This window comes from Penicillium vulpinum (genome assembly GCF_028829585.1).
Source record: "Penicillium vulpinum strain IBT 29486 chromosome Unknown utg000001l_segment0_segment0, whole genome shotgun sequence".
In the NCBI taxonomy this organism is placed as follows: Eukaryota; Fungi; Ascomycota; class Eurotiomycetes; order Eurotiales; family Aspergillaceae; genus Penicillium; species Penicillium vulpinum.
In genome coordinates, this window is record NW_026643241.1 from 7,735,749 (window position 1) to 7,750,694 (window position 14,946).

General features: G+C 45.9%; 5 protein-coding genes across 5 annotated transcripts; 2 read left to right on the forward strand and 3 right to left on the reverse strand.

The window, feature by feature from the left end:
- Positions 1-201: 201 nt before the first annotated feature.
- N7479_002764 (uncharacterized protein) lies at positions 202-8,001 on the reverse strand (the record flags this gene model as incomplete). Its single annotated transcript, XM_057250461.1, has 25 exons — positions 202-1,023; positions 1,092-1,445; positions 1,496-1,603; positions 1,654-1,820; positions 1,885-2,112; positions 2,164-2,260; positions 2,316-2,398; positions 2,457-2,829; positions 2,881-3,418; positions 3,472-3,640; positions 3,691-3,907; positions 3,963-4,064; positions 4,112-4,255; positions 4,306-4,326; positions 4,381-4,682; positions 4,733-4,804; positions 4,858-5,067; positions 5,119-5,193; positions 5,244-5,701; positions 5,756-5,961; positions 6,011-6,243; positions 6,313-6,514; positions 6,566-6,594; positions 6,651-6,866; positions 6,933-8,001. The coding sequence occupies 25 exons, from the start codon at positions 7,999-8,001 to the stop codon at positions 202-204; spliced, it is 6,495 nt and encodes a 2,164-aa protein (XP_057114893.1).
- Positions 8,002-9,081: 1,080 nt separating this feature from the next.
- On the forward strand, positions 9,082-9,501 carry N7479_002765 (uncharacterized protein; the record flags this gene model as incomplete). The annotated part of the gene is made up of 2 exons (XM_057250462.1): positions 9,082-9,103; positions 9,167-9,501. The coding sequence occupies 2 exons, from the start codon at positions 9,082-9,084 to the stop codon at positions 9,499-9,501; spliced, it is 357 nt and encodes a 118-aa protein (XP_057114894.1).
- Positions 9,502-10,352: 851 nt separating this feature from the next.
- N7479_002766 (uncharacterized protein) lies at positions 10,353-10,643 on the reverse strand (the record flags this gene model as incomplete). Its single annotated transcript, XM_057250463.1, has 1 exon — positions 10,353-10,643. One exon carries the CDS (start codon positions 10,641-10,643, stop codon positions 10,353-10,355), a length of 291 nt encoding a protein of 96 aa, XP_057114895.1.
- A 1,162-nt stretch (positions 10,644-11,805) lies between these two features.
- N7479_002767 (CCDC90 family protein) lies at positions 11,806-13,216 on the forward strand (the record flags this gene model as incomplete). The annotated part of the gene is made up of 2 exons (XM_057250464.1): positions 11,806-12,976; positions 13,032-13,216. 2 exons carry the CDS (start codon positions 11,806-11,808, stop codon positions 13,214-13,216), a joined length of 1,356 nt encoding a protein of 451 aa, XP_057114896.1.
- Positions 13,217-13,529: 313 nt separating this feature from the next.
- Positions 13,530-14,723, reverse strand: N7479_002768 (uncharacterized protein; the record flags this gene model as incomplete). The annotated part of the gene is made up of 1 exon (XM_057250465.1): positions 13,530-14,723. The coding sequence occupies one exon, from the start codon at positions 14,721-14,723 to the stop codon at positions 13,530-13,532; it is 1,194 nt and encodes a 397-aa protein (XP_057114897.1).
- Positions 14,724-14,946: the final 223 nt, after the last annotated feature.

Below are 14,946 nucleotides of genomic sequence, written 5' to 3' on the forward strand. Positions count from 1 at the left end.
AATCAATAACTAGTTAACTACATTTCACTTCATACAATCGTATCTCATCCAGGCATAAAATGATCCCACTCCAGATATTAACAAATTTCCCTTGTTCCACCCAGATCATCTCCAATTAGCTTTTTTTTTGATAGCATTTTGTAGTTTCAAATTTTTTTGTAGATTTTTGTTGTTAAGACTCCGGAAGGGAAAAAAGCCCCCTTACCGGTCAGCACTCTTCGCAATGATCTCAACCTGAGATTGAATGATTTCAATTTCGCGTTGAACAGCCCAAAGGGCACGCTGGGCCTCACGGGCTGAGATACCAAGGTCCTCGGCCGGAATGGTCATCATACCCTCCTCAATGCCCTTAGGAGACCAGTTTTCAACAATGTACTCAAGCTGCCCGTCAATCGGCAGAATGCGTCCGCGAATGACAGAGAGCTCTTCTAACTTCGCGGTGGACCAATTGCTGTTGAATTGTTGCCTCCACCGGTCTTTCAGTTGTCTGAAGCTCTCCAACACACCCTCAAGATACATGGCGATCTTCATGCCATCGGTAAATACCACCTTGCGCATGTGTATCTTGTCACGAGTTGACCAAGCAGCCGCGGGTAGAACGCTCATCCGTATCGTGCACATGTCATGGAAGTGCTGGAGAAGTTTGCCCTCGCGCGTTTGTGCCCTGCGGCGGTTCTTCTTAAGGATGCTCATAACCTCTCGCCAACGCCGCTGAAGGTTTATGATCATGTCGAGCTCGTATCCAGTGTACTCGTCGACCTGCCAGTCTTCCTCTAGACCCATAGATAGGGGGTTCTCGGCAATTCGCGAAACTTGCAAGATATCACTTAACTGGGCAAATTTTGCATTGCCTTGCGTGAAGGATCGCAGGAAGAGAGGAGCGGACTTTCTATCATCAAGCGCAATGACGCACAGCTCGTCTTTGTGGTTGTAGGCTGCATACTCGCGGATGCAACTTTGCCGGAACCTATCGCTGTTGGAAAATTCCAGTGCCATTCCCGGCGGAATAAGAATTCGAAGTGTCTATCATTAAAAAAAAAAGATCTGTCAGCCTTGTTTTAGGATCAATCGATACAAGCAAATACACATACCTTGTTGACTATCTTCTCCATCTCTCTAAAGCCAACTGGCTGCCTGGGCCAGTGGTTCAGGTTGAGATTCACGGTTGTCAGAAGCTCAGTGCAGCGCCGTTTGATAATAGGAATTGGAAGGCTATTGCGTCCCATTCCCTGAAACCTGAGAATGCCGTTACTGAGGGCATTTTCAACCTGTTCCATGAGATTACAGAAGCTGGTGACAATATGCATCAAGTCGGTCGTGTGCACTCGGATCTCTCTATCCTTGAACATATGGTCTTTTGCAGGAGATTGCATAATTGTCGAAAGATGCTGCAAGGCCCAGGACCAGGGAACCACGATGCCCTTGCCTGGATTGGCGATACAAAGCTGTACAATATTAGTGACTGCTGTATCATCGACGAGATTTGGGAACACACAATGTACGTAGCTGCAAACTCAAGCACAGAAAGAACAGCATGGAGCGACCCAAGGGAAGATTTCGGTGTTTTCTCAAGACATTGGACAAAGGCGCTAACGCCGTTATGCTATACAAATATTAGTATAGTTTGATAGATAACGCAGATTAATGACTCACGAAATCTTGACCATGGCGTCTTCCAACCGCTGACCGAATCCTTTCAGCAGCATTCAATGTTGTCAAAGGCAACGCAAGTGGGTGGCTGGCTCGCCTAGGGCGTGGTGGCATGCTCCGATCCATATTGAGAACAAGTGCTCGCTGGAAACGCGTGGCTGGTTGAGGGCCTGCAAATTTAGATTGGTTATTAGAGCCAGTTTTTAATCTTCCCGAAAAAGAATTTTATCATACCGAGAATTTGGGCTTCTTGAACCTTTTCTAAAGCAGAGCTCAAACTGCTCATTGAGCCCCATTCCTTGTCCATGCGATAGAAGAACAATTCTTCAAGACAGTATGCGGTTGCAGCAAACTCTGGATTGCTTTGCAAGTTAGAACGTAAATTTGCAATTGCACTAGAGGACTGTTCCAGTGAGGTGACAATCACCAGCTCCTCTTGGATATGTTGCATCCAAGTTCTCCCTATAGTATGTTAGATCTGGAACGTACGACGGGATCAGACCGATCACTTACTACGGCCCAGAAATGGTTTGCTGAAAGCCTCGCCGATAAGTTGTTGATAATAAATAGGCGTGAGGCGCGCGAAAACCTCAGCAACTGTGAGAAGACACTGCAGGATTTAACTATTAGTCGGTCTTTTATTAATTTTCGGTGTCTTTGCTCACATTCAACTTGGCAATAGCGAATTCTGCAGTAGGCTTCTCATGACCCCAGAAGCATTCGTTAGATTTAAGCTTTGAACAAAACCCTGATTGAAACGATTAGTCATTTTGAAATGAGTGCATCAACGGATATGGATTGCTTGCCTTTGTAAAGCTGTTGGAAACATGTCGGGGGGAAATCAGTCTTCATGAGATTATATGCACTTTCATGGAACTGAGTAAGTGCGATAGCAAACCTCTCTTGAATGAAGTCTTTTGCAATGTCAAGCAAGCTCTCGAATGAAGATTCATCAAGAGGTGTTTCTGTGTAAGTCTTCAATGGAGACCAGTGAAGCAAGATTGTCTGGTTCTCTTGTTTTGGGTTGGTGAAAATGCCGCAAGTCATGGCTAGGCAAGTAAGAGCGTAATGGTTCCGGGCATAAAAGTCCTGCAGCAGCTTTCCAACTCGGATGACAATATCCATTGGAAGGTGTTCAACCTTATGCTTTGTGAACACTGACGGCTCGAAAGCGATCACCTGAAATAATTAGCTCATTGCTCACAAGTCATGGTAAGATTGGAGACAAACAAAAAGACAGAAGATATCCTTCAAAAGACCTTTCTCCAGGTGTTTAACTGAAGCGGGTAAATCCATATCTTCGAAATCGTTCATCAAAAACAATAGCGTTTTCCACTGAGCCCCGAGCTTTTCGAGATGTGTTGATTTGACTGATTTCAGCAGCCCATCACGCTCAGATTTACCAGGAATCAAGTCTCTCTGGGCATACAAGACTTCAACCATGGAATAATGGAACAGCTTTTCAACAATTGGCTTGTCGATCACCGGCATCAATTTGTAAACCAGCAATATGCTTATCGCCGCGGGTAAGTCACCAACAGCTACTGATAGATCGTAATACTCAAACCATCTCGACTTTGATGAATAAAGTGCGCGCAGCTGGTCCCACATTTCGAACTCTTTGAAAAAAGCAATTTTGGACGCATCCGATCCAAGCATGTTGATGGTTATCGCCCGCAGACTGGCAGAGACACGTCCCTGCTTCAGCAGAATATTGCAGAGTCTTGAGTAACGAAGCAAAGTGGGCTCGCTGAGATACTCGCGGTTTCTATGAAGAGTCAGTATTGTGTCATCAATGGAGACAGAAATCGGCGTAAAAACCTGTTGGCATAAGTGACGAGTTCATCGAACTGATCTCCGCGGCGCAAGACCTCAATTGCTGCCTCATATTGACCACAAGAATGATGGCACTCTGAAGCTTCAGTGAAAAGATTTCCTTTCTCATAGAAGTATGCAGCCTTCTGATATTGTTCACGATCCTTCCAGATTTCTAGAAGAGAGGTCAGTATTCCTCAAAGTCGACACGATTGAAAAACAAACCTGCAACTTTGCCAAACTGCCCAAGCCCCTCGTAGCACGCCGCCGCTTCGGTAATGAGGCCAATCTCGAGGAAAGGAACGATGGCGTTCTCATAGCACGTCCTGAATGCTTCAGTATCTCCAGCTGCTCGGTGAGATCTTCCTTCTTGCTCATGCAAACACGCCTGCGAGTGTGTCATTCCTCGAGGATCATTGGCCTTCTTGTAGCAAAACAAGGCCTATTAAAATTCGATTAGCGAAAGAGTCTCCTCTAGTTGATTAACAGTATATTACCTCTGCGAAGCTTTTCCGATGTAGAAGATGTGCTGCTCTCTTGAGCCATCTCTCTGGGTCCACTGAGCCACCAGCCCGCAGAACCATGACCTTTGCCGCAACCTGAGAGAAATGAGTACGCGAACTATTTGGATCAAAATCTTACATACGTTAGGGTCTTTCTGCTTCACAACTTCAGCAAGCTCGAGGTCGTTGCTCTCTGAAAGGGTTTGAATAATGGGATCAACGCTGTTCTCTTGGGTTTCCATAAACCAAAGTTGCTTCCTGGCTCGAGTAACAGCAACATAGAGTGACTGATTATTATTTTTAGCAAAAAGAAATCATCAGCAAGGAATTAATATACCTTGAGTTCGGAGCACAAAGCCTAGTTGGACATGTTAGCAACCATAGCAGGTTAGTCATTTCATGGAATACTCACCGCATGTTTCTGAGAATCAAACTGTGCTCGTGCTGTTTGAACAAGCATGTAAAGGCACCGATAGCTACTGCCAAGTCCACTGCTGCCGAAGAAATCATACACCAAGACATCATCAAACTCCATACCCTTGCTTTCTAGGATTGTCAAAACAAGGGCAATTTCGCCAATTTGGGTTTGCAATTTGTCCTTTGATACATCGTCTCGGACAAGGATAACTTGCTCGGCACCAAAATCGGCGACCTTGTCGTTGAGCTTGACCAGGCCTATCATTTTGGCGGAAAGAATTGAGGAGTCAAATCCCGCTGGGTGACAGATGTTAGTGATTGAATGCCAATGCATGGATACGACATACCGAAGATAATTGGCTTCGGTCCGCCGATCTGGCCAATCTCTGGGTCCAATTTATCAATTGTTTCCGGGAATCCTACATATAAATAGTTAGATAGAGACAAGTCTGATATTTGCAGTTCCTCGTACCATTCCAGAGTAGCTGCATCACCCATGATGCAAAACTTAGGATTCCCTGATGGGAACGATAGTTCTTAGCTAGAGAGAATTGAACAGGCTTGGCAAATGACGGCTGATTTAGTTTGTTGGCAATGACTTCGTAATGTTCGTAGAACAAAGCCTTAATTTCAGGGAACCGGAAAACTGAATCTTTTGAGATGCATTGGGCGGTATCACCAGCTAGGCTTTGTTAGCTGATTAAGCTCGTGGATCAATATTAGGATAGCTTACCAAGGTGAATCCCCCGGGCGTCACTGAGGCAGCCCAAAAGTAAGATAATGTCGAGACAACGCAAATCTTGAATTTCTAAACACGTAGTTAGTACTTTGCTCTGGAATGACGTGAGCTCAACCTACCATCAACATAAATCTCCTCAAAACAGCGCTGGATCTGCTCTGCTAGAGCTTTGTTATCTCTCATGGACTTCAGTAAGCCACTAACACGGTCCAACTCGTCAATCTCTTTGCGAAGCTTCTTTTGCTTTTCATAGCGCTCAAAAGCTCCAAACACCTTCTCACGCTCTGCCTCAGAGGTAAAGGCGGGAGAAGCTTTCGCGTTCTTCTTGACGTATTCTGCACGGTGTAACGGCTTCAGACTTTTTGCTGTGGTGCTGGAGCCTTTGATGACGCCCATGATCTCTGCGAAGAGTAGCTCTGGAGAGCAAGATGGCGGAGCTAATCCACTTAGAGAGCCCCAATATTCTGTTTTGAAAACGCTGAAGTCAATCACTTGTGGCTTGTCTCCCATATGTGGATCCAGACTTTTTGTGTTGTTGGGATTGATGTCTTTTAGAAAGTCTTTTCGATCAGCCATTCTACTTCAAGTTAGCAGGAACATATTGACAGATTGGCGTTTGAGGTGTTCAAACCTGATTGTGTTCTCCAGAAGCCCAAGAAATTCGTCATAAGTGCAAACAACTGGAAAATGCCAATTCTTCAGGGCAAAGAACGAAGTCGGCTTCAAATCCGAGTCTGCATCCTCTTCAGTCAGTGAAGCCTTGGACTGAGCCTCTATCAGACTTTTGGCATAGGTTTGAAGCTTTGAAGCTAGATAGGAGGATCGAGTCAAGAGAAGCTATTTCAGTCAGTTTTCCATCCGACACTGTGAGAAGATAGAGACATACCTGTCGAGCTTGCTGCTCATCGGAGGATGACTGCCTGGCTTTGTGCTTGGCAAGCATCTTAAACAACAGACAGGTGGTTTTTCCTGTACCACTTCGTCCTAGAATCAAGCTTGATGTGCTCAAGTGCTTCACAATCTCCAATTCTTCAGGCGAGAGATCGAAGGGAAACTCCTCTGTTTCTTTTTCATCAATGATAGACTTCAAAAATGGCTCGGTGAGATTGTAAAATTTGTCTTGAAATTCATGATTAGCTTACAGCACAGACAGCGCTTGGGATGGAATTAGTGGGGATAAACTCGTACTTGACATCTCGATCAGAGCTGAGGTCACCTTTGAGGAAGCAATAGATTTCATCTGATAAGACCCAGTCTCCTTCACGTTTCTGAACCGCTGTGGCGTCCAAGTTCCATCGGATTGTTGAACAGGACGTTCCAAACAGAGCTGAGCAAGTTCCGGCGTATATGATTCCTGGATCAGAAGTATTTGCTCAATGGCAGTTTCCAACTGTAAAACAAAGTTAGTAGACTTCTCATATTATTCAATTCAAGAACACACCTCCTCTTCCGAGGTCACGATTTGCCAAACTGTCAAAGTTAGCATAGATTCGCAAGTTTTGATAAGATATATTCAAGACGCTTACCTTTTACAACCTGCTGTTGTACCCATGGAAGCTCATCATAGAAGCCGACATCTATCTGCCACAAGATTGACACAGTTGCAGAAGCGCTCACTTCCAAGATAGGAACTTGCATTCTTTTCTTCTGCTGCTTAGATCCTACTCGGCGAGAGAGATCCTTGCCTTTCCATTCCCCGCTTGCTAAATCTCTGAGCTTTTGTTCCACGCCGCCGAAATCGCCTAGATACGGTTAGAACCAGTCAAGTTGCATATACTGGAGGCAAACAGGTGATCAATCATACTTACCCCCGTGAATCAATTTCTTTGCATTCTTGAAAGCAACATCAGAGAGTAAAACTTTCCAAAGACCGACTCTTTTTCCGAAAATATCTTGGGCACTGCCCGGTGCTGTAGTTCGATCCGAAGGCAGGTCTGTCGAGCTGGCCAGAGTGCCTGTGAGACTCCCGGTAGTAAGTTTATCCAGACAGATTCTACATGGGAAGCTTTCGAGAGCAGAGCGCATGAGTGCTGGGATTATCTCATTTTGAAGATGCTCCGCTGCATGGGTGAGGCCTCGAGTGGACAATGGCGGTGGGATGTTGAAGTGGCTCATCTGCTGAAGGATCTCGTCCGAGACCTTGAATTCCTTTTTGGAACATTGGGGAGCTGAGGTCGATTTTTTGTCGTCCCGACTGAGCACTTTCATTGATTCTAAAGGAGGTAGATTCTCCACTTTTGCCCGTTTCAATTCTTCCTCGTATGATGTGTCAATGAGTGAGTTGATAGATTCCACCAGTTTCTGGGCAATATCCCAACTCTCCACGGTATCTTTCGTTCCATGATCAGCAGAGCAGGCATTACACATGGCGATCAGCCGGTCTCCAACCTGCCTCGAAATAGCAAGGGGAAGATAGTTTCTTTTCGACAACAGCCATTCCTTCAAGACCACTGTGTATTTTTCGTTGGCCACCAGGTGATCGAACAGGTCTTGCGATGAGAGGAGAGTGTTGGCGAGGTTTTGGAGAAATTGGGAGTGCTTTTTTGTGACGAGAGGCAGTGCCGATCCAACTAGTTGAATCATTTGTGATGGTGAGAAAATGTTGTCGTGAATGAACGGAAGGACCATGGCCTTGAAGATCTCCTCGGCAACAGGAGCTGGCAGTTGTTTGCCTCGTAATATCTCAAAGGATCTGAGCAGGCGTGAATGTGTTTGGTCCTGGTTGAGAACTAGTTGGTCGTGGATGGATCCATCTTGCATAGCTCGATGCAAGCGAGTGTAGTACTTTTCAATATTCGACAGAGCATGGTTGTATTCGTGTAGTCCAGGTTTCTCCTGTAGCAGGATCGATGTCCACGGGGTCTGTACAGACGCCATTGTGGTGTGATAAGACTCAATGCTTGTTGATTACGGTTTGAAAAGTTGGCCAACACAGATGGGGATTGACAGACACGTTTGGCGAAGGATGTTTCTTTTTTGTTTTTGTTATTTTGGATTTTTTTTGGATTTTATGACAATCAGAACTAGGACAGAAAACGGTGGGTTGGTAAAGCTTGGTCAAGACAAGACGATGGGTTCGTTGCCGTCTCGTCAATTGATAGCTTGAATTGACAAAGATCGATGTGTATCGAAGACGTAAACAAATCGATGGAGAAGAGAAAAGGTGGAAGACGAGAGATCCGACAGGGTTCATATGTCTAGAACGCGTGCCTTCCAAACCTGAGATGTCCCTTAGACGTGTGTCTCTACAGTCGCTCTTTCCCCAAAAGCCTTCTTTGTCCAAAAACAAACACAAACATACCGATCCATTTCCTTCTGACCTAAGAAACATTCTATATAACACAAACTACATTCACATCTGAGTGACTCTTTAAATAGCTGTCTGATATCCGAATATATTATTTGAAGTCCAAAGTTCATCCTCTTCATGCCTCTTATCCCATATCACCAGATATATAATTACCTATATACGACTGACTATGGATGTATGAATTAATTATATAATCTCCTTATTGTCCATGACCCAGACAGATATTCTACTGATCTGCATTCTGACCAGCACAATAGCCAGCAAACCCCCAGAACCCCCAGTTAGTAGGAAGAAAAAGCCAAAGACTTCCTGAATATATTGAGATCAATCCTATTTAGGTTGAAAAGCTTCAATCTTATTTCCTGCCTAAGGCTGGTAGAACTGCCCTGGAGGGTACATTGCTTATTAAAGGTTCTGTAATGGATACCTCCAGGGCTACCTAGGTACTCCGTAGGTAGTCCATATTTCAGGTATGTTCAATTTTCTACTAGGTCAAAACCAGCCATTCAAGCACTATTCAGGTGGTACCTTGAGCGCTAGGAATTTGGATAGTTCCAGTCTTGACTCTTCGATGGTGCAGCCGTTATCGACACGGACCCAGTAGATGTTTTGCAGCTGATCATAATCGGATCCGCAGAGCTGAGCTCATGCATTTGGTAAATGGAGCAGGTGAGTTGCCCTTTTTTTGCCTCGTCTCAGTTCAAGTAAATTGCTAATATTTTGTTTAAACAGAGGATATCATGTTCACTCATCCCTCTAACAGAAATTTTGTGACTGCATATGGTGCCATCTTAACTGGATCCCTGGCGCTGGCTGATCCTGATCAGACGGCTGAGAATGCAGATAATTATATGTGGTTTGCAACTGCTATGTATCTCTCCCAATATGACTGGACCAGTGTTATTGCGGGTAAACGACAGGCGAATGGTGTTGGTCGCCGTTCCATCTCGACTGAAGCCGATGGTTGGAAACACACGCATCATTTCAGGAAACACTCACACCACTGGGGGAAGCACCACCAATATACAACTGAGCTCGAGAAGGACGACGATGATGAGCTTCTGTGATACATTTATACACCTCGCTGTGGCACATACTGCGGACAGCATGTCTTTGTTTCTGAACCGTTCATGCCAACAGCTTACAGCTTGATGCATCTACAAATAGAATTAATGTTGCAAGCATATAATTTTTTTTTTTTTTTTGGGAATGCTCAAAATCTGCCTCTAGTGCCCAGCATCTATATCCATGTTTTGATTTCTTCAAACTTGGCATGCCAGGCCTCGTACATCCCAAGGCGATTCAGGTTATCGATAAAAAAATCCGATTCCAGCTTCTTTTCGCCATTATCTTTGCTCCCCAATGTCACTGTTGTTTTGTAAATTTTCTCGGCCTCACTAGACTTCCATGTTCCGAACTACGCCATTCGTTTACAGCGTCGCCCTTCGTATTCAACTTCACCTGAGACCCAGGTAATATTCTAATTGAAAATAGCCGCTATAGGGCTTGATGATCCATTCTTGGGTTGGAGGAAAGGGTTCACCAACCTCAGAGAACTGTAAGGAGGGTCTGTATCCAATAAAGCAACGACTTTTTCAATCGGAAGATAAACCATCCATATCTCATAAACCATGCTAGGAATACTAGACTTCGAAAAGCAATCAATGATGAACTTTTTGCTAGTCGTGTCGAGTCGATAAAGCAAAAAGGCCATTTTGTTGTGGCTGCTTCTGTCATTGCTAGGTTATCGGAATCTAGAGAAAATATGACTTCTTTCATAGTCTGTGTCATTGCATCTGACTGGCGAAACTCATTTCGATTAGTTCTGGTAAGCCAGTCTTTAACCCGATGACCATTTAGTTAGCTTTGTCACAAAAGGGGATCTGCATCGCATCTTACGTATTATCATCCCTAGTCTCTAGGGGTTTTCCATGGGACATGTAAATGTGATCTGACGACAGCCATGAATTTTCCGAACATCTTTAAGAATGGACTTCCAGTCGATCTGTTTCGGTATTGAATTGGGAGCATAGTCAAGATCAAGCCATTCAACGAAAGCTCCTCTATCCACTTGTTCTTGTTCCACACTTGTAGTCGAGACATTGGTGGCTTCAGTGTTGCCTTGTGCTGAGTTCGAACTTTGGTTGGCCAGGTTCTTGAACTGACTTCGTGTTACTGGTATTTCGATGGTTGGTGCATTTGACTGCATTTAACGAGAAAGAAAGAAACGCCCGGAAGTCTAGACATGGGTTTCGCTTTTAGGTATCCGCCTACGATGACTAGTATTGCCTCACCACTCATGTATGGATGGGATGCAAGCCCATGGGGATACCTATATGTATTCATATCATTCTAATTAAAATTATAATGGGGATTGTTTATGAATGCCTGGGCAGATATAGGTAGGCCTTCGAGACATTGAAGGAAGGTTCGGCCTAATGATTTTACGGAACCTAAAAAGACCACTAATTTGCGCTAAGCGCGCAACTTTCCAGGACCTTACAAGGATGTGATTTGCTTGTTCTTCCCAAATTATATATCTGCTCAGACAATGGAGACTCAGAGAGCTTAAACTTAAATGACCTGCCCATGAAACCACACACTTGGCTGTGTTAATGTAACGACTATGCAGTGCAAACAACTGGGACCATTGGTATTTTCTGATCGCATATAGTCGTTATTGCTTGCTTCCGAGCTCACTTAGTAGACTTGGGCCTAGAGCCTATCCGCGCCTAACAGTCAATATACCAAGCGCTTACCTGGGAAATGGGATGACTCCAGAATTAAATCACCACTGGGATGTACCATCCATCATTCAAGTTGTCATTGTTGTCATTTTTATCGGATATTGAGTAGATACATATGTAGTAACCAACAACTACACTAGGTAGTCACATGCCTAGCCCCCATGGCTCTGTCATCTTTTGCACTTGTGGCTGGGAATGGGAGATTGACGATTTTGCATCTGTTGGAGCTCCGATTTTCCCCTCTCAGTCTATTTCTGCCTGCCATGGGATGGCAAATGGAGTGTCGAACATCCTTGTGAGTGTATAGAGTAAAACCAGCAACCAATCAGATCCTCCCGAGGTTGGATAGCTCAACTAGAGAAGCTTGGGGCATTGTCCGGAGCTCGTCACATCTCAAGGACCTCGATCCGATTATGTGTCAATTGTAGAGAATAAACCCTCAATATCTTGCCCATGTCGAGATACAAAAAAAAAGCAACAAAAAGCAACAAAAACCTTAGAAACACTTCCCCGACCTCAGGAGAGCACGTGCAGAGCTGACTCATCATATATCGCCGGAGACGGGTGACGTTGATGATTCCCCGCGGGAAAGAAAGTTAGCTTCTTCATATGCTGGTTACCACCATGGCCACACCGAAGCTCCCGTTCCTGTATCCGAATTTGATGCGCGCTGTGCGTTCATGCGCACCGAGAACATACCGCTCCCTTCGAATCCCATACCGGCCCACTCAACGCTTCCATACGAGTCAGCAACACCAACGCGATTCCTTCCAGCGGCGTTACGGTCCAGCCGTTGAACCGAATTCTTCTCCTTCTTTGCGTCCAAAGAAGGGTTCACATGGCCAGGTTCACGATGTGCCAGGGGATCCATCTTCCGGACATGAGGATGTGAATGCCTCCGGGCCGGAGGAAGCTGTGCCGGAAGAATCACAGTCGGAGTCGCAAATGCAGGAAGGCGAACAGGGCACTGCAGATGTTGATTCTTCGGCGACCCCAGCCCTAGATCGACAAATGGAAGCTGAAGCTAAGGGAACCAACCCCCCGACAGACCGGGAACCGCACGAGGAGAAGGCAACGGATATAGATGCCGAAAAGGAACAGGAACAGGCTTCGGCTTCTTCGTCCCCTCCTTCCGAAGGTCAACCAGAAGGAAATACAGATAACTCTTCGTTCACAAGCCAAACCCCGTTCGAGGACGTCCTACACATGCCCTCGCCGTCAGTTTACCTAGCCCCAACCGGGGGACCTTCCGAAGATCGCCCGCCACATTTTTCTCCAGCACCCTATGTGCATCATTTCGACACATATTCGTTGGTCCAGGATCTGTCAAAGGGAGGATTTAGCGAAGAGCACTCCACTACAATCATGAAGGCTGTGCGGGCCATCCTACAGAACAACCTCTCCATGGCTAGGGAGACACTCACTTCCAAATCCGATGTCGAGAATGAGGAATACCTGTTCAAAGCAGCCTGCTCCGAGCTCCAGACATCGCTTCAAACAGCTCGTAACTCGGAAATACAGCATCAGCGCTCATCACGCACGCAATTGCAGCATGAAACGGATATAATCTCGCAGCGTCTCAGTCAGGAACTTGCAGGCATGAAAGACGACATCAAGGGCATGTTCAATGATCACAAGATGATCACGCGAGAGCAGCAGCGGAGCATCGATACCTCGGTTCAGGAATTGAACTACAAAATCACTGTCTCACTAAACAGTGATGGAAAGAGTGAGATCGAAAGTCTTCGTTGGATTTTGACCAGACGTGCCGCTATGACGATTGCCATCTGTGCTTGTAAGTGCCTCTATTCTTCACTAACTGGTTCTTTCGTGTGGCTAACTATTATAAGTCATGATCATCGTCTTCTTAAAGTATGCTTCCACGCGCAAGGAGCCTAAACCCAAGAAAGCCAAACAAGCAGAGGAGCCGGTTGTCACCAAAGAAATCACCACTGAAACTCGAGTGGTCGAAGATGGTGGAATTCAGACAGTCGTCCCGTCTACTGAAGCGCATCTCGGCGAATCCCTTGGTTGAGATCTCGAACATAAATTTCAGGCGCCTGGCACGCCTTCTTTCGTTATCTACTTGACCCTTTCCACTCCCCATGTCTTATAACCATCAGCCACATATTCTTTTCTTTCATTTGTCTCAGGTCTCATGTATGCATCCACTCGACCAGATTCTTTTGCACCGCCTGTATCACCATCAATTAGACAAAAGTCGATGTTTTTTTTTAACAGAACATGGCAAATCCACCTACTCAGATATGTACGATAGACTCAAATCACAAAAATTACAAAAATAATAATATCACTTTTTTTTTTTAATTTTGGCTAGAAGCCCTCCACTATTCCTTAAGCCAAGGCACCTGGTCAGCGCGATACTTATAAGCCCTAAACACCGCATTGCTAGCATAATCAAACCCAATCTCCTCAATCTCTCCCAATTCCTCCTTCTTCATAACCTCCTTGTAATCTCCTAGCTGAGGCACAGTAAACTCCCAAACAAGCTCACCTCGCTCAGTGACCTCCAGAATCCGCCCGGTAGCAGCCTCACAAATGAGAACATTTCCACCAGCCAACTTCTGTGCAGAGCCCATGAATGGCGTAAAGAATCCCAACCCACCGGTTGTGAAATCCTTGTATTCCCACTTAATTTTCTTCTCCTTAGAAACAATAATAGCCCTGGAAAATGGCACCGAAATACCAGGTCTGAAAACACCATTATCAAGAATCAATATATCACCCTCCTTATTAATCTCATGAGCACAGTGCTGCTGGCTAACAATCGGCGTAGGAAGATACCACTTGATCTCACCCGTAGCACGGCTGATAACAAACACGCTGGACGCATTCCGCGACGAAGCAATAATATCTCCAGCCGAGTCAAACGAAACACTGTTGATAAGCGGCCAGTGTTCACGGGTATAGTGTGCATGCGCAGCAAAGAGAGTAGGGTCGAGGTGGTCGATTGCGCGCCACTCCCAAAGGAGCTTAGCACCGGTTTTACCGCCGCTACCGTCGAAGTCTGCGGAGGAGGAGGTATTGCTTGTTGACCAAGGCTGGACGAGTTTGATGCAGTCACCGTAGATAACGCCATTTGGTGCTTCGGTGAATGGGACTCCGCCTTGCACGCGCGCAGCTTCGGCTTCGGTGAGTGGCTCAAGAGTCGTGTACAGGATTGTGCCGTCGTCGAGGTGGTTCTGGTCGTGGTGCGCCAGTGGGTCGCTGAACTGACGGAGGATCTCGCCCTCTGGGCTGACTTGTATCATAAGACCGCCGCGGTACTTGGCCCACATTGGGAAGAGGTTAGGGGCGTCCGGGTGCGCGCTGTTGTAGGCGAGGTTTCCATCTGCGAGGATACGCGCGTGCCGACCGGCGCGGTGGGGGAGAGTCCAGCGGTGCACTTCCTTGCCAGTTGTAGAGACAAGGTGTGCTGTGTTCGAGGTGAGAGGCGCGTATAGAACGTAGCCTGGAGAGACGCGCTCAGCGTCGACTCCGCGAAGGCCGAGACCTCGGCGGCGGAAGGTGTGTTGCTCCATTGAAGATAGATCAATTGATTGAGGAATTTGACTTTGAATACAAGAAAGGCAACGCAGATAGACGGCACTTTATGTTCGCCAAATTCGAGGGAAGTGGATTATACTCTTCGTTCTTAGGGCATCCCCGGACCGGCATGCCGCGGTATGCCGCGGAAGATAAGTATTAGCCAAGAGAGGTTAGATATGGCGTGAGATAAGCCCAATCACGGAAGCTAATACGTTT